Consider the following 19,131-nt stretch of genomic DNA (forward strand, 5'->3'; position numbering starts at 1 on the left):
GAAGCATATGTTGTAGAAGCATAATTATAAATAAATAAAAAAAACAAATTATTTGGCGATACTACTGCTGATGTTTGAAGGGAATTGCCTCAGGACGAGAGCCGCTGATATTTCGAACAGAGACAATTCTTCTGCTGCGCACCATCCTTATCATTGCCATGGTAGGTCAAAATCATCAAAGGGTTAGGTAACCCTTTAAATACCATGACAATGATCCGGACGGTGCCTAGGAGAAATATCAGTGGCTCTCGTCTTGAGGCAATTCCCTTTATACTTCCTTATACTAGTTCGCTGGATTTCTACCAGTCTACGTATTGCTGATTACCAAGGAAGATTAATTTCCTTTTGTCATGCTATACATGTCACATCACTGTGGCATGTATAACATGGCAAAAACAAATTAATCTCCCTTGGTGCAGCCCGGCTGACCCTAGGGATCTGAGCTTATTCACGTCATAATAACAACAAGAGGCACATGGCTGAAAGCAACAACTGCCTGCAGTTGCGGCATCCAGAGCACATGGTCAAGCCAGTAGAAATGACTGGACTCTCATAGCGCACAACACTCAACTGTCCTGAACACGATTTAATTAGCAATTAGAGCTAATTGGGACCCCCACATTAATCAGCACCCTCCATGGAGTCACCACACTAATTGGGGAGCGTCTAATTCGTGTCCAGTCCAGCTGAGCTTGTGCACTACGAGAGTCCATAAAAAAGAAAAAGAAGATAGAGATAGAGTGGAGAGAAGGAGTTTAGTTGAACATCAACGACGCCATCTTGAAGAAAGCGGTCCCGAACGGCCTCTGACCATCGCCGGGCGACGGAGCACAGAGGCAGGTTGCAAAGCCTCGCAGCTATGACCACAAGTTCCCGACATCCTGTGACGTCAGGTGTGACGTCATCATGACATGTCTGGGCAGGTTAGGACAGCTCTGGACATGCGAAGAGAAAAACACTCGTAATACAGAGGCTGGGAAAGCAAGAGTATGCTAACCATCAATAGCAATCAACAAAAATAATTAGTTACACAACAAATCATCCCACCACAACAGCAGCGCAGAACGATGCGACTGCTCCATCCGACAGCCAGGCAGAGAACTGACTCGTAATGGTTTTTTCTCCTGTATAAAGTCCCGCAGCTGCACTCCCTAGCGGTTACTCTCTCAACTAATCTGACGACAAAATTATTAAGAATCTCGCCTGCGCTACTCTCATTCCCAAGGCAGAAGAAGATAGAAAATGGCGGGTATGCCCGGACAACAGCAACCAGCGCCGGATGTGCAAAGGCATGAAAACCGCAAACACCACTTTATTTTTTTACCTTGGAGAGTGGGGAGTTTCATCAAATCGCAAACAAAGCGGGGACAAAGTTGGCGAAAGCATTAGTTACACAACAAATCAGCTCACCACAGCAGGAGCGCAGACCGATGCGACTGCTCCATCCGACAGCCTGACACAAACTGAGCCGCGCGGGGACTGCGGAGCGACCGAGGACACGTCTGCATTCCGCGAGATTCAGCGGGGAAGTGACTGGGGCGCCGCTACGCATGACCGGCCGCTACGCATGCGCGCGCTCTGCGGCGACCACCTGCGAGAGGCTAAGAGAGAAGAGCATTCCTGCGCCCTCCTCTTGCGTTGCTCATTGCTCGTGACGTCATCCCATTGTCCCAAGGCTACACCGATTTTTTTTCACACGGTCGGTCGACACAACTAGACAAGGTCAATCTGGAATGAAGCCATGGCATGACGTCATCATGCACCTGCGTGGGTCAAGGACGCGTACGCTTTAGACAGGGGACCTGTTATTTATTGAATCACTATCCCAAGGTTATTTCCTTTATTCTTCTATAACGATTGCATAGGAAACTATTGCGAATTCCAAAGTCTTACTTTACAGAGGAAAACAAACACAGACACTTGAACAGAGTGAAAAGGACACTCACCATCATTTTTCACGTTCGCCGCATTCCCTCATTGTAAATCCGTTCGTCACAAAATCCACCACAATCGTCACACACCATTCACCAGTGACGAATCACACATCCGCACCCCATCAGAGGCAACCGGAACCCCACCGAAGCTACGCTCTTCCACTGACGGCCAACGCAATTGCTAGGAGCAGAATTAACATGTCCACACCCGCCGGTGTCCAAGCAAGAAGTGAATCCTTACGCCCTTTGCAGGCCGTGCTCATTGGTCGTGTCGTCATCCTATTGTCTCAGGGCCACACTGTTTTTTTTCCACTAATGCTCCTCTGGACAATGTCCACAATATGAAACGCAATGAAACACAATGAAACAATAGCTTCGCGGTATTACGTCATCATGCAGCTGCGTGGCTCAAGGACGCGTACGCTCTAGACAGGGGACCTGTTATTAATTGAATCACTATCCCAAGATTATTTCCTTTATTCTACTATAATGATTGCATAGGGAACTATTGCAGAAAAACCCCTACATGAGAGGTGATTGTAGGAATTAAGCATTTCATTCCCAAAGTCTTACTAAATTAGACTTGCAAAAGAACAAAATATCCTAACACCTTCAATGCCTACATACAACGAGCTAATCGTGACATGTCCATCCCTTCCTTTAAGCCAGGGAGCAAACTGAATAATGTCGCTTTGTTCCTCGACTGGATAAAGCCATGCACCTGTCCCCCTTGTGGTTACTCTCGGAACTTAATGAATCGCAAAATTATTAAGAATAGCACTACTCCCATTCAAGGCAGCACTATCAACATCGTCAAGAATGTTCCTTGTCAAAAAGAAGAAAAACTACATGTATAAGGAAAACATGACAGAACAGGTCAGGACATGTCAGCGCATGTTTTCAGACAACAAGGGGGGAAAAGCAGAGAGAAACACTTGAACAAAGCAGAAAACCAACATGAAACGATTTCTAAGCACACGCACTCCTCTTATTTAAAAACAGTGCACATCATAAATCCGTCCAGGACAATACACACCATTTTTCTCTTGCTACACCTTTTTCCGGTAACGGTCAATGCATTGCTACAGACTGCGTGACGTCATCACATCCTGTCTGAAGAAGACTGTGGCGAAGACAAAGTCTCCTATTACTTATTGAATCGCAAGATTATTTGCTTTGTCCGATTCTTAATGACGTTAACTTTTACACTAAAATTCAACAAAAACGCACCGTGCAGATTAGCGATTTTCACGCCAAAGGCTCATCATGGTCATTAGAATCACAACACCAGTAAACTACCACTGCTCTTTTAAAATAATAAGTGAGACCACTTAACATCATCAGCAGGCTTATGTAATACATGACCCTTTCTATGCTCGTATACTCATTGTCTGAGGCTACACCTGCGAGCAAAAAGGCGCGAAAGCCGGGGGCAAAGTTCCATTCGCGCACAAGAAAGCACAAGACGAACGCCTTTACGGGAACATGATGACATTCCCACCATATTAATGATTTTCTATCTTGCATTGCAGTTTAGAAAAACTACTACGAAACTATAATTTTAGGAGCCCATCAAAATTCTACTTTCTATAGAAACTATAATAGCCGTATTACTTGGATCGCTATTAATGAAGCGCTCCAATTTTTTCTCTCTTCTCAAATCAGCCTTGTCATGCAGTGAAGCAGACTCACATCCAAAATAATTAATTTACACTGAGGGTGCCGTGCTTCAGGAATTCCTATCGTGCGCTCAGATGCAAGCATTTCTACACGAATACCTATATAACAGCTTACTTCTTCAACATGCCGAGCTCCTAACAACATCTAACAAACAAGCAGAGAAACCCACTTCTCAGCTTTACCATGCGACTTTCTTCTGCACAAAAGCAGTGATTTGAGGAAAGAGCAGCAAAAATTGCGCGCACTTGTGCTTGACTTCAAAAAACTGAAGCATATGCTAATAAACTAAGAAAAAGACACTCATGTCTGGTATCAGATAATGCTACATACACAGCCGCATTGTCCCGTCGTAAAGAAAGCACAGGACAAGGGCACACAAATTCCTTTAAGCGAGAAGAGAAAAGGCTTACGACGGAGCGCTCAGGAATAATAGCAGAGTCACCGGGCAGGGCCACGCGGATAACACAAGGTAACAACAAGATAATAGCGGCGGGTAAAATTGCAACACTGCTAAACAAGCCCCAACATGCCATGATGACGTCACAAACCAGGAAAAAAAGCACGCACACACAGTCATCAGCTCAGGAATACACAAGGAGAGGTGCTATATTGTAATTTCTCCTCCACGCTCACATACCAGCATTTCTGCGCAAATACTTATAACTGCATACAGCTTACTCCATCAACATATCAAGCAAAGTGAATACTGACACTCAACAACAACATATAACAAAAACAAACAAATTCCATTCTTATGAACTCTCCTCTGCCGAGCGGCTTTCTCCTGCTCTACGTGGATGCTGACTTTTCCCCCTCACCTACATTCTACATTCTGAGTAAAAGGAGTGAAAGAAGAAAAGAACCGCGAAAAATTACATGCTTTTGTGTCCCAATAGCTGTAACTGCAAGAAACCGTAGCGCACGCTAATAAACTGAGAAAAAGACACCCATTTCTGCCACCAGATAATTCTTGCATTATGCCACATACACAGTCGCATTGCCCTTGCGTAAAGAGCGGCAAATTTCCTTAAGCGAGCACGGAAAAGGCTTAAGTCGTACCGCTCAGGAATAATCGGAGAATCACCGCCTATCACTACGCGGCTAGCACAACATGACAGCAAGAAGGGGATCACTCTCGTTTACACTTCGCAAAATAAACTTCGAGAATAAACTCCTCGAAATAAATCACGAAAAAATCCACAGTGTAAAGATAAAGCCGTAAAAATCAACTTTTGCGATAAAAACGCTTCAGATTCAAACTTTCAAAATAAATCGTCTCTGATTGGTCGACAGGCACGACAGCCTCTGAGCAGCGAAGGCTTTTGGCTCCCGCGTCTCAAAATAGCTCCCCGCAGGGTGAGGCTTTTTGCGATGGGCTGGGAACGAGAGTACCGAGTCTCGACGAAGTGTTTACTGTATTCTCCGCCGGCTATCAGGATTCTGATGACACTGCAGTTAATGATTTGTTCTGCTGCTCGCCTGTCAAATTTGAGTATGTCGAACTCTGAATTCGTGTCGTGTCACCAAATGAGTTCCCGGTGTTGGTTCCAGCTATGGTGGACACCTGCTATATTATGAACATTGTCGCGAACATCGCCATTCTCCTGCAGCTGCCTTGGTTGTGAAGTCGTAGTGTTGAAAAGTGACGATCGACGAAAAAGCCTGATTCCGATACCGTGTGGATGTGTTGTGTTTGTCCGTCTGTATGTGTTTGTGTGTGTTCCAGCCTCAGAACCGTTGAATCGTGAAATCGGAACCTGCCTGTGGTTTTCTTTGTCAGCCTACGTTCTGATAAACTCAGGGAACAGGTACTGGACAGACTCTCGAAATGCATTTCTGTGAATAAGCTGCATATGAATGTGAAGAAATTGTTTGTTTGTTTGCAAGAAAAAACTATTTTCTCTCGGATGAATAACTTGAGTCAGCAGAGGTGCCCTAATTTTTTGTAACCAGCATACGGTAGTCTCAAAGTGTAACGAAATAGGATTCTAATTTCAGGAACATCCACATTGATTCGCGCACCATCCTAGACAACGTGTTGCCATGCAAAAGCTGCATCTAGACATAATACTTCAAGCACTTTGTTTTCACTGGTCTTTGAATACCCTGGAAGCTAAGAATGCCATTTTCTTAAATACCGTGAAATTTTCTCACAGAAATGTTTGCATCTTTTTTATTCACGTGGATATACAGTGCAAATTCTGGTTATCAAAAGTCGGAACTGAAGAAAACCAAGCGCAATAAGTAACTGAAATCAGAAGTGCGAGAAATGAATGGCACCCTCTGTTTTATTTGTTTGCCTTCCTTTCTCTCCTATGATCTTCACATTCAGAAATCCCGAAGTACGTTTATTAGCAGGTCACTCTTTATGCTAAGCACCCACGCCAAGAAGAGGTCTAAAATTTACGGTACCAGCTACTTCATTGTATGGTACCCTTGCACCTATTTTTACAGCTTATAAATATTGTGCTGAAATATGAAATCGTTGCAAAAACTTGCATCCTGCGCGACATTACATTAAATGTCCTGCTTGCAGTTCTGCAGCGTTGTTTCTTCCTCACGTTCAAGTGAAAAGGCAAAAAGAACTTCCGCGACTTACTCTCACACAACCATTATTTCGGGGCCATGTCCTCGCACTAAATGGTCGCGAACACACTTTTGAAAACTATAGCGGCACATAGGGAAACCGACGTTGCATTTGCACCAACCTTCTATGTCCAATAATTAAACGAGGCCTAATTAGTACATCCACTTCGGATGTAGAACATGTTGTCATCCCTTATAACTGCAAAAATATGATTTCTCTAAGAATAAAAAAAATCAGTCCATGGACACGCTATATGCACCGCACCTACTAGAAATTAACCAGTGCTTGCTGAAAATATACTGGTATTTGTGTCTTATGTGATGTATGGCCCACATTTCCTTTTTGACCAGCTATGCCAGTGTGAGAGCTCCTACGCCAGACTAGCTAATTCCTCCTCTTTGTCCTCCATGCGATCACATATATGTTATGCTACAAGGAAGCTAGCTGGTACCACAGTACCAAACAGGTGAATTAACATGAACACAATCACATAGCAGAGTGAATAACAACCACCATTATTGACTTAGTTTGCTTGGTCGATGGCAACTGAAGGTGGCATATTTCTTTCCTAAGATTTTTTTATTGGTTTGTTCCAGCTAAAAGCAGAAGCCATACACTGAGCAGCAGGGCATAATAGAACCCTCCATAAGCATCACTTTGCCTCTTTGGCTTTGGCAAGCGTGGCTTTCCCTCCACAAGCATGACTTTGACATAATTGCTTTGTGCCGTGATAAAGGGTACTATGACTGTGTTCGCAGTACCATTTAAAACGTTGGCACCTATAGGGCTAGATTGCAGCCCCGTATTGTGTGCAGATATTCTGATGCCTGCAGAGCTGTAAGCTGTTCTTCCGGGTGAAAGAAAGCTTGAAGACTGCATACGTTGTGGCTCACTACCAAAGAGATACGGTTGGAGAAGAAATGACATAATACAGATAAAGCACAGTGAGGCATGCTCCACCCAGGCCACAAGGAGGTACAATTAATTTGAGTCACCTTCTCTTAATGCAGTAAAAACACCTATTAACACTGAAAGGAAGACTGTGGGCCTTTTTTCTGTTGTTGTTGAAGGGCACACGAGATCATAATAAATTGTTTCCAAAAGCTGTTACGTCGCATTCTGACATGATCTGAGCCAATATGGTCAGCTGATGCTATAAGATCTACAGAAAACACATGCCAGCAGATTCTGAACATGCTATAAGAGAGGGTATGCCATTGAAATGATTAGATTTGTTCCCTTTCCAGATGACTTCAGGTATGTGAAAACAATCATAAATGTTAACAAAGCTGTTATGAAGCAGTGACTGCAATTAATCCGTAGATCTGGGCAGAACAGTTGAATGCAGAATTTGTTCAAAGTGTGCTCTAGCGTCATACAGATGGGATATGAATGAGCTGACGAAACATTTTTCTTGCGTAAGAACAAATACACCTGTAGGTTCTCAAAATGGCAAAGTAGATCTTCGATTTTCGCAGGAGAGAGGCATATTTTATTTGTTTTGCTTCATAGATGGCCTCAACTGACGAACAAGCTGCAGCACATTATGGTGACAATTTTTTTATTTCTTTAAAGAAAAATAAACCTGTAGATTTTCAATATGTTGCAGGCGAGGACTAGTTATACAAATAAGGGAAGATTTCCTTTAGACGACCTATATGTGAATATACTATCTGAAAAAAAGTAGATTTTTGCAAGTGCTTGATATTCTGATACACATGGTTAAACAATGAATATAGATCAGCTTGATATTTTTATGTGAAGCTAATCACAAGCAATCAGTTACAAGCATAAATAATCTGGGGCTCCTTCAAGAATGCTAATTTGTCAGAAATTTATTGTAAACTTGACCCCAAATGTGCTCCGTTCTTGAATTATCACCACATCACCAGATTTATTCTCATTCTACATACGCTTTGGGATAGTGAGCCGAGATTAAGATTTGGTTTTAATGGGGTTACAGAGGTATTGAATTAGTAGTCGTTGGAATGAAACGGGCAGCCCGATTCTGGATGGCTTCTATGGCGTCGCAGAGATACTTTTGGGGAGGGTCCCGTTGGCGGCCTCCACTTTAGCTCCTAACCTTCACTGCTCTTGTACGAAGCAAGCTGGTCTGCAAGCTCTGCAAGGCATTTGGATGCCAACAAGTCCGACGCGAGCGAATGTTACCTGTCGTCCCTATCCAGAGATTTCCAGCAGATTACAGCAGTGATGCAGTAATAGAAGCGTTAGTTATCATGTGGTTGATGTGCTCGTTCCAAGTTAGGTTGGAGGAAAGGTGGATTCCAAGATATTTGTAAGATTCTGCTCGGGTTAATGTGATATCACTTAGAGTGTAGGGGAAGGGAGGAAGATAGGAGACCCGTCTTCGAGAAAACGACAAAATGCGACACTTTGCAATGTTCAGAGGCATTTGCCACCGGCGGATCAAAAGCGTCCTGGTCCAGATTCTGAAGGCCGCGCCCTGATTGGTTCTTAGATAAATACGTTTCCACACTTTTTGAGAGAGGGATTAGCGGAATACAACAACATCCGTCGTCTGCTCTTGGCATGTAATCCATCGAATAACAGCCGAACAACGCCAGTATTTGGTGTGGGGTTTTCGATGGCGTGATCAGCAGTCCATAAGGAATAAAATGACACTAAAGTTTTGAAATCGGCCGAAACGGATGCGACTGTCACTTTAAGAGAAACTGTGACATCAAGGAAATTGACCGCTGTCGTAGAATAATTGCAAGAGAATTTCATTGTTTCATGGATGGAGTTAAAGTGATCAACAAATGATTTGAGAGATGTCTCATTGCCTGACCACACGACAAAGGTGTCATCGATGTATCTCAGGAAAAAGAGCGGCTTTAATGGGGAGGATTCAATTGCGTTTTTTTTTTTTTTTCAAAATGGCCCATGAACAGGTTGGCGTAGTTGGGTGATGCTCTGGAGCCTATGGCTGCTCCAAGGACTTGAACAAAGTGCCTGTCGTCAAAGACAAAGTTATTGTAGTTGAGAACTAGTTCTAAGAGGGTAAAAATGGCAGAACTGTGAAGTGCGTCAGAAGGGTAAATGTTTAGGAACCGTTGAGATGCACGAAGAACCTCATCATTGGGGATGTTTGTGTACAGAGAGCAAACATCCATAGTGGCTAGGAAAATGTAATTGATGTTAATGAATCTGTCTTTAACTGCGCTAATTTTGGAAAGAAAATCATTTGTATCCTTGATATAGGAGGTGAGGAGGGGTGGTATATGTTTAATGGAGTGGTCGACAACTAGGGACAGTTTTTCCGTGGGGTGTTGATTCCCGAAATGATGGGTCTACCTGGATTATTTTCTTTATGAACCTTAATTAGAAGGTAGAAGGAGCCCGGTCTCACGTTCTTTGGTCTAAGGACTTTGAAAATGTGGTTAAGAATAAGGTCTCCTTGTACAAGCTCATTGATTTTCTTGTTCATAATAAGACAAAACATGGCAGTGGGGTCACTGTCAAGGGCTTTATAGAACCGTGAATCATTAAGTTCTCTCTTGGATTCCGAGATGTAGTCAGATGTATCAAGAACAACAATGCCCCCGCCTTTATCCGCAGGTCTGACAATAATGTTCTGGCGATCTGTAAAATTATTTAAAGTCATCACCTCGTTCGTGGTTAACATGTTGTGCGTAATTGGGGGTTTGGAAAGAGCGCGGTTAATGGAATTTTGTACGGCATTGATGTAGTTATCGATAAGAGGGCTGGTTTTTCAGGGATCCGGTGTCCAGCTGGAGGGGTTTTTGAACGGCGTTTGTTCCGTATCTGGCGTGCTATGGAAGTAGGTTTTGAGATGCATTCGACGGCCAAGGTTGTGTAGGTCATTAAATATTTTGAATTCATTGACCGTCGGCGGCGTGGGAACGAAGGTGAGGCCTTTAGCGAGCACATTATGTTCAGCCTGATTAAGAGGAACACTTGACAGGTTGAAAACTGTGTTCGTATTTGCTAGAAGATGTCAATGCCAACAACTGGAGACAAAATAATGTTATCACGTCTGGCTTTTTCCGACTTTGAGTTATGAAGTTTCTTTAGCATGTTGGAAGCAAAGGTGGAGAGAGCATTTAGTTCATCTTGTGAGATTCGTCCGGATATCTGTTTCAGTTGATTATGAATGTCTTTGATGACATATGAACTTTCGAGTCTAAGGATCTTAATGAGGTGAAGTGAGACATTTCTGAGGGAGCTATCCCATTTGGTAGAGTTGAGAGGAGAATGGAATTTAACAGTGGGGGACAGGGACAACACTTTGCGCGAAGCAGTCTGAATAAAAGTGGAAGTGTGAGGTAAATCTAGCTTTTTGCTCTAGGAGTTTACGCGCCTTTAAGTATGTGACAGAGTGAAATTGATGGTCCTGAATCAGTCATCGAGATCGCCCATGGCTAGGAGCAAGAGGCGTCTCGGACGGTTGATGCTGAAGTACAGGGCGAGATTAACCGTGAAGACGAAACCATGGGCACTGACGTGGCGGGACCTGGAGACTGGGGAGGACGGATGGTTGCATGTTCGAGGGAATCATAGTAGGTCACGGGAGGAGGCGACAAGGCGGACCGATAACTAAAGGTGTGGTACAAAGCGCTATCTGCTTGTGAAGTCATGGACGGAGTGGCTGGAGTATTATTGTTCAGGAAGGGAAGGAAGACCTCAAGGCGAACTTGGAATGGTGCGGGCAAAAAAAAAGGGAACGTACATCACGTGAAACATGTACTTTGATGCAGCTGCGATAGTGCGAAGCCAGGCACCTTGCTCCTCGGGGGTTTAAATGGTGCCCACTTTGTTCAAGCCCATGGAGCAGCCATGGGCTCCAGAGCATCTCCCAACTACGCCAACCTGTTCATGGGTCTTTTTGAAAAAAAAAAAAAAACGCCATTGAATCCTCCCCATTATGGCCGCTCTTATTCTTGAGATACATCGATGACATCTTTGTCGTGTGGTCAGGCAATGGGGCATCTCTCAAATCATTTTTTGATCACTTTAACTCGATCTATGAATAAATTAACTTCTCTTGCAATTATTCTACGACACCGGTCAATTTCTTTGATGTCACAGTTTCTCTTAAATCTGGTAGGCTCGTCACAGAACTCTACAAAAAACCGAGTGACAGACGTCAATACTTTCATTTTAATAGTCATCACCCTAATACACAAAAAAGTAGCATACCTTATCGCCAGTTCCTACGGCTAAAAAGAATTTGCTCAGAGAACAATGATTTCGTGAAACATGCCCAAGAAATGATGTCCGATTTCCAAAAACGAAACTACCTCCCTGATCTTCTTCACGAATCTTTCATTAAATCTTCTTCCGTATGTAGAGCTTCCCTACATTCCCCTAAGCCCAAAAAAGAGATCGAGTATCTTATCTTCTCCACCACCTATCATAAAGCGCTTTCCAACACCAAATCCATCCTCAAACGGCACCTTAACATCCTATATGGTGATGGCAAACTGAAAGAACACACCACAGGCTGTGCTATACCTGGGTATGTCGAAGTTGATGGGGGTCAGTATATTTTTATATGAATAACATCAGGTTAAACCGGTTAACGGCTTTCTCGAAATCAGCTTGGTTGTAACGTTTAACACGGAACCAGCAAGTTTGTCCCGTTTGCAGAAACTGTAATTTATTGCATCCCTTTACGTTATGGCTTTGTATACATAGGAGAAACGTGACAATGCGCAAACCAAAGGTTGGGTCAACAAAACAGCCCAGATTCAAGTTTTTCAGACGATCTAAAACTTTTTAATAGTTGTCAACCCCAATGGTCCTAGAGTGTGCCATCGGTATCTATGCACCCAGCCTTCAGACGCCTTCTGTGACCTTACTTCAACTGAAAATCCGTACTCCACTCTCCGTCTCCCACGTACCATCTACGTGTTTTCAATTAAACGTCTTTGTTGAGTTTGAGCCATTGCGTTGTTTTGTTTGCCTACCGCTTAGCTTTGCTTATCGTGAACTAACTACGTTATCTGCTGTCTGCTGCTAGGATAGGTCAGAGGCCATATGTCATCAGTACGTAAATAGGTTGGTGGGAGGATCCCTAAAAGGGGTCAATAAGTACGAGGGGTGTTCCAGTCAAACCGGGACTTTCCGTCTTCTGAGTGTACAAATGGCTCGCGCTACTTCTTGTTCGTCATTTTCACACGCGACAGGCCTCCGGGCTCACCACGTGGTGGTCCAAAGTTTGTGCAAAGCAGAAGACAGGTGCTGGACAAGATAGCCGAACACGAGGTGAGTGCGCACATCGAACAGCGAATTGTCATGAAGTTTCCCGTGAATGAAGGCGTAAAGTCATCTGAAATTCACAGAAGAGTTCCGGCTCAGTATGGACACGATACACTTAGACGCGGCAAAGCGTTTGAGTGATGCAAACCGTTCCGATACGGCCGTGCAGGAAGATCCCGGGCCGGGCGACTCAGAGCTCAGTGTCAGAGTTCCTGAGAACATCCAACTTGTGGAGCGCCTGATCCTCAACGACCAGAGTATAACATGTCTCGAACTGGCTCGAAAGACGAACCTTTCTGTGGGAACGTTGAACACTATCATTCATGAACACCCCCAGTTTCGAAAAGTTTGTGCCCATTGGGTCCCGTGGCAGCTCTCTGTGTTTGACCGGCAGAGAAGACTGGAAGTCTCCCAAGACCTAAGGTACCGTTTTGACACTGAAAGACAGCCGTTCCTTGATCAGGATCACCACGCGCGATGAAACGTGGGTCCACTATTTCAGTCCTGAGTCTAAACGCGCATCAAAACAGTGGAAGCATCCGGGATCGCCAGCTCCCAAGAAGTTCCGAAGCGCACGAGCACGGTTCTCTGAGACAAGGCTGGCGATGTTCATGTTGATTTTCTGCTCAGTGGTACCACCATAAATAGTGCATTTTACTGCCAGGTTCTCACGGACGTGCATAAGATGCTGAATAAAAAGCGGCCGGGCCTCGTCACCAAAGGGGCCATCCTCCTACAGGGCAATTCACGCCCAATACCGCGTATCTCACGACACGCACCTTACAGGAACTTGGCTGGGAGTTACTGTCACATCCCCCTTACAGTCCAGACCTCGCCCCCAGTGATTTCCATCTCTTCGGGCCACAGAAGGCGTTCCTGGGGGCCGTCACTTCAGCTGCGACGACGAGGCCAAGAATGCGGTCCGATCATGGCAGCTACGCGCCGGTAAGGATTTCTACGCTGCTGCCATCCAAGTGCAGCTGGAGATTACGTTGAAAAATAAAACTAGTTTCTCGCCTGTAAGTTCCATTTTACTTTGGGAAAAATGGAAAGTCCCGGTGTAACTTGAACACCCCTCGTAGATAACGCAGTGGTGGTTACGACTCCAGCGATGCCATGACCACCTCGCAGCGATTTGCAAAAGCAGTAACATCAGGTCCCAGAGTACATCCGGGACGAGGAAGCAGTACCCGTTACTCTTGTTTTGGACAGAATGATAATGTATCCTAGTTCAAATAGTTGTGTTCCGCTCCGCCGGGTTTCTTCTTGGCCCGGTGAAAATGCCCCAATCATGTCACCATGGATGTATCTTCATAATACACCATCCATCCGCGTGTGCAAGCGTGTGTCCATCCATCCCCTATTACCACAATGTAATAATTATGCAATGGTTATGAGCTCGAGACTACGCCTTTTTGCCCGTAAAGGAGATAAGTGGCCTACTCTTCCGCAAAGGCTCGTTTGGGAAAGGGAGTACGGTAAACCCTCGTTAATACGACCACCACAATTCCTGCAGATTATTGACATAAAGCGAATTGCCATACTAACGAGAAACATGCCCTGCGCTGACCTGACAAACCGCTATGCAAAATACACCTGCATAATTATGATAACTTATGATCGGAAAGTGTTGGTTACCAATGTCTGCTTGTAGTAATTGCCATCAATAAGTTTTCTAGATAGAGGAAGATATGATTAATAGTAAACAGTGGCTAGAAGCAGTGGATTTGTTCAGTTGCAAAGTCGCTTATTCATTCTGGCTGTCAACTCACTCCTTGAATTCGCTTCATCCCGGCCATTATACGTGTAAGACAGCAGCAGCGCGTAGGGATGCTGTGGCAGTCGAAGCGGCCCTGATTAACCCTGAAGTTAACATCATGAGTCATTCCAAAGCTTGATATCTTACTTTAATGCGTGTCACGCTCCGCCTGAACTACGTGGTAGCCTTCCCCCGGGGCTACTCCGAGGGTCATGTGACGCGGTCATAGCGCGAAGATAATACCTGTGTTTGACCCTACTTGGTACAAAAATCCCCGGCATTGTCAGAGAAGCTGATTGTCGCACTAGCATGGATCTACATGGAGGCGAAACGGTTCTACTGAAACGTTCGTACTGACAGTATGTCAGGTTGTCGGGGGTCACACTGACGATCGTTAAATATATCTCCCTTATAGTGTTCCATTGGAAGCAAACGCCGTTCGGTACGGTGTCACCAGCAATGGTGTCCTTCTTGCAACGCAACGAGTACCACTGCCACTGAACGATGGACGATGATATTAGCCAGTTGTGCAGAAGATTTAAACAAAACATCTAACCGGACGGAATATCAGTCTCAATCAACACGCAGCGCCAGTCGCGGCAGAACCACCGCGGCAGTCGCGGTTCAGGTTCTCAAGGATAACATGTTTATGCTTCCTTTTCCAATCGTCTGCGCGCGTCGTCGTATTTCTGGTGTATGCGCCGTCATTGTCATTTCACACCGAATTTCAAGGCACGCCCTACCAAGGCTCTCGCTGTTCCCTGGAACTTTAAAATGTACCATCCTCCCACCGCTCATAGGTGCCGTAAACGTCAGTGTAGTCGCAATCATAAATCGCAGTCTTGGAGGGTAACTCGTTACAGTAACTAATAGCTAATTCCTGTTTCAAAGAAGGTAACTTTCAGCTGTCTATTCGTTGTCGCATGTAATTCGTGGCTCCCGTATACAGGGTGCCTCTTTTTAGCCTTTAGCATAGATGTCGTTTTTCTAGTTTTCTATGACTAGGCGGGCAACTTCAGGAGTATATAATTACCACATAGGGGTGACACACAACCGCCATTGTTGTAACTACCCTCAAGCGGGTGCTTTCTGCGAAACTGTCATGTTGTCCTGGTTGTAAGTCAAACGCCACCATGCCAGTACTGTACAGCTATTTCGGCCTTCTTGGGCCCCATCAGCAGTATGCAGACAGGCAACGTTTGACTGGGTGGCGTCAGAAGGCCACGTAACACGTGATTCCTCCCGTCAGGGTGAGGTATCTCACCACTGAAAGCCCAGTGCAAAGCATGTGAAGTATACTAGGAAAAAAAATTGCGGGAGCTCTTTGGCTTCACGTATAGCATATGTTTATAAGTAAAACGTCGCCATGCCAGTACTAGGTGCAGTCGTGGTACAGTCCTGGTTGCACATAATCAGAAACGCCATTTTTGGGTCGTGTGATTTTGTTTACATGTCGTTTCGCCCCTTACCGACATGTTTCTGTCATAATGCCAAGTCAATTTTGCCAGCGTAAACTATGCAGTGCTTCTTCCATAGCATGGTAGACCATTTCTCCTTAGTTTAAGTTAATCGCAACGGCTCAGTGAGTCTTAACGCGCGCTGGTCATCGCATCTTAGGAAGTTGTCAACAGTATTGGGCCTGGTGTGCAAAACTGCGCGTTTTACTGAGAGATTATCGGATGAAAATGAATGGTTACCGTGATCGAAAGACATCCGAAACAATGCGCAGAAACAACGACCAGATTGTTTACAAACGGTTCCGCCGCTGATCGCGGGTGCCACCATCTTTAAGGCCACGTGCGCCTTTACATTTGCTGTGACGTGCTACCAGGACCTGTCCAAGATGCATTGCGTTCGCCCACCACGCCTTCGGCTACGGTGCAATACACCGGATGTCACCCCTGTGGACTACCAGATAAAGAATTAACTTTTCCATCAGGGAATTTTCGGCAAAACCGAGACAGCAGATTGAGACACTATCCTCGTTGAACGCCATTCCACGTCTAACAAATACAACACGCACGCGCGTTAAAATATCCTCCCCTGAATCGTGAGATGCAAATGAGCCGAAATCGCAACCGGCTTGCTTTGCTTCTACCTTCTTCTTTGTTATAATACCTCCGACTTGCACGTCAGAGGACCACCAGCTTTAGAGCAATGGAAATGACTAGAGTAGATGCCGCTTTCTTGCCCAGATACGCCTCCGTCGGCGAGGGTAATGCGCTCCTTAGACTCGCTTTTTTCGTTTCGGCTGATACCCGCTTCAAAATCCGGGGATGAATATTTTAACGTATGTGGGTGTTTCATGATGTTTTAAACGTGGTATGGCGTTCAACGAGGACACTCTAAATCTGTTATCTCGCGTTTGCTCGAAATTCTCGAACTTTAGGCAATTAGTCGAGAGGATGTCCGCCTGGCCGTAGAACTCAACTTCTCATGCTGCTCTCAAAGCCTTTTATAAAAAGTATGTAAACGCTAAAAACGCTGCAACGAGTGCGCTGCCATCGACTCGAGGCTACTTGTGGTGGTGGCACCACTCTATGCTGGGATAACATAGAGATCCTAGCTTAGTGAAATACGCCGTATGAGGGAGAGTTAAGGGTTGAAATTAAATTTTGTGGTGCTAAAATGTAAAGCGTTACCATTACTCTGATAACAAAACGTTTCTCTGGTCAGCACTCGTAAACTCAATGTTGAAGTAGTGGCGTAGTAATACCCCAGTGAAGCGGCAGTTTAGGAATCCTAAAGATGCTATGGAATAGTGGGGCTGATTTACGAAGAGCAGCAGCTGCTGCTCAAGTGCAAACCGCATAAGTAGAGTTCACATTTCATTGAAACTGGAATTTTGAAATGTAACCGAAATAACAGTTACTGTTACTACCAGTATAACTTACTGTACTCTAGTACTTGTACTGTAACTAGTTGCTGTTTGTGCAGAGTAACTGTACGTGCAGCATAGTGAGTTACGTTATCCAACACTGGCGGATCGTACCATGGGATGGGGTTCACTTCACTAAAACACTTGCTCCGGTGCTATGGTCGCTCCGTATCACATTCGACCGTATAGAGAGCTGCGGTGTGCGTACGATTCTCTAAAGGTCTCTAATGTCTCATCGTGTTGTCTTATCTGCCTGAATCATTTGTCTTTTACTGTTCATTTTAGTGGTGTCATGTGCCGAGTAGTGAGATTCAGCATGAGGGGACCATTGCGTTCCAAAGGCAGTGGGCCACTGTAACTTTGATCACGGTGGACGACCTCGACACTCTGAAGACAAAGGTGAGGCGCTCGACCTACATTGCTTGCAATAGAAGAAACATTGCTAACGTGTGAGAGTCGGTCACAACGAGATTAAATTGACCTATCAGCGAATACGTCACTTTTGTGATCATTGGCAAGGATAATCAGGATGACTCGAGAGGACTGCAGTACTGTGACAACAAGAAGTCGTAATAGTACGTTGGTAACTAACCCTGTCTGAGCTCGGCCCAAGCTGGTCCCAAGGATGGGTGGAAAGTAACTCTGTCCGAGCGCAGGGCCCTAATCTCCTACAGATTGATGGATGGAAATAAGTCGTACCCCTGCATTACCGGTGCCAACTTTCAGCCCTTGACCAAATTGCTTTCCATAATGTTGGCCGGATGTCTCCCACCTGATCCTCTATGTTCTGATGTTTTTTCCCTCGATAATCTTGTTTTAATGAGCTTATTTTCTTCATTGGGGCGTTATTTGTTATCACTGATTACGCGCTTATTTACTTACTATAGACTCATTTTCTTCACTTTTCTTCTTTCAAGATATGCATGGCAAACGCAAGAATACATGGCTACTGGGCGGTCACGCATATCGAATTGGCTGAAGGCTATTGCGGTGCAACAAACTCAACCTTTGTTGACACCGTTCGTGAAATCACAGCTACGTGCGCAACCACGTAATTGCATTCGCATAGGAGGAAGGACGGACGTACCTTGGAAAATGTGCAGCGTTTGAGTTGTGTGGGGGAGGAGTCCTAATAAAACTTCATCAGCATTTTAGGATTTCAAACGTATCTGGGGTGACCTCTATCGCATATAATATATATATATATATATAAAGAGGGGGGAAAAGCCATTAAAAAATAATAAGTAAATGATGCTAGACGTGTTTGAAATTCAAACTTACAGATTAAAATGGCTTCTATGGCTGCACGTAGAGAAACAGATACTCATTGAACGATGCGACAGCACCAGAGGACACGTGTTTCGCCGTGTTTGCGGCTCGTCGGCCCTGGGTAGCTGCGCATCGTTCGGGATTGGCAAACCAGGTTTCACTCAGCGAGCGATATACACCTGGGAGGGTGACTGAGCACTCCTCAATGCCACAGTGCAAGCCAGTGAATTATAAAGAGGGGGGAAAAGCCATTAAAAAATAATAAGTAAATGATGCTAGACGTGTTTGAAATTCAAACTTACAGATTAAAATGGCTTCTATGGCTGCACGTAGAGAAACAGATACTCATTGAACGATGCGACAGCACCAGAGGACACGTGTTTCGCCGTGTTTGCGGCTCGTCGGCCCTGGGTAGCTGCGCATCGTTCGGGATTGGCAAACCAGGTTTCACTCAGCGAGCGATATACACCTGGGAGGGTGACTGAGCACTCCTCAATGCCACAGTGCAAGCCAGTGAATTATAAAGAGGGGGGAAAAGCCATTAAAAAATAATAAGTAAATGATGCTAGACGTGTTTGAAATTCAAACTTACAGATTAAAATGGCTTCTATGGCTGCACGTAGAGAAACAGATACTCATTGAACGTTGTTTCTCTACGTGCAGCCATAGAAGCCATTTTAATCTGTAAGTTTGAATTTCAAACACGTCTAGCATCATTTACTTATTATTTTTTAATGGCTTTTCCCCCCTCTTTATAATTCACTGGCTTGCACTGTGGCAT

The 19,131-nt window shown here is 44.7% G+C and overlaps 1 protein-coding gene across 1 annotated transcript in view; it reads left to right on the plus strand.

Moving 5' to 3' along the window:
* Positions 1–18,230, plus strand: part of LOC135375397 (uncharacterized) — a 504,420-nt gene extending 486,190 nt beyond the window's left edge. The window contains exons 19-20 of the mRNA XM_064608122.1: positions 17,367–17,480; positions 17,999–18,230. Coding sequence (XP_064464192.1) covers positions 17,367–17,480; positions 17,999–18,136 — 252 coding nt within the window. The 3' untranslated portion in view covers positions 18,137–18,230. The remainder of the gene's footprint in view (positions 1–17,366; positions 17,481–17,998) is intronic.
* The last annotated feature ends 901 nt before the right edge of the window (positions 18,231–19,131 follow it).

Source organism: Ornithodoros turicata, chromosome 1 (assembly GCF_037126465.1).
Source record: "Ornithodoros turicata isolate Travis chromosome 1, ASM3712646v1, whole genome shotgun sequence".
NCBI classification, from domain to species: domain Eukaryota; kingdom Metazoa; phylum Arthropoda; class Arachnida; order Ixodida; family Argasidae; genus Ornithodoros; species Ornithodoros turicata.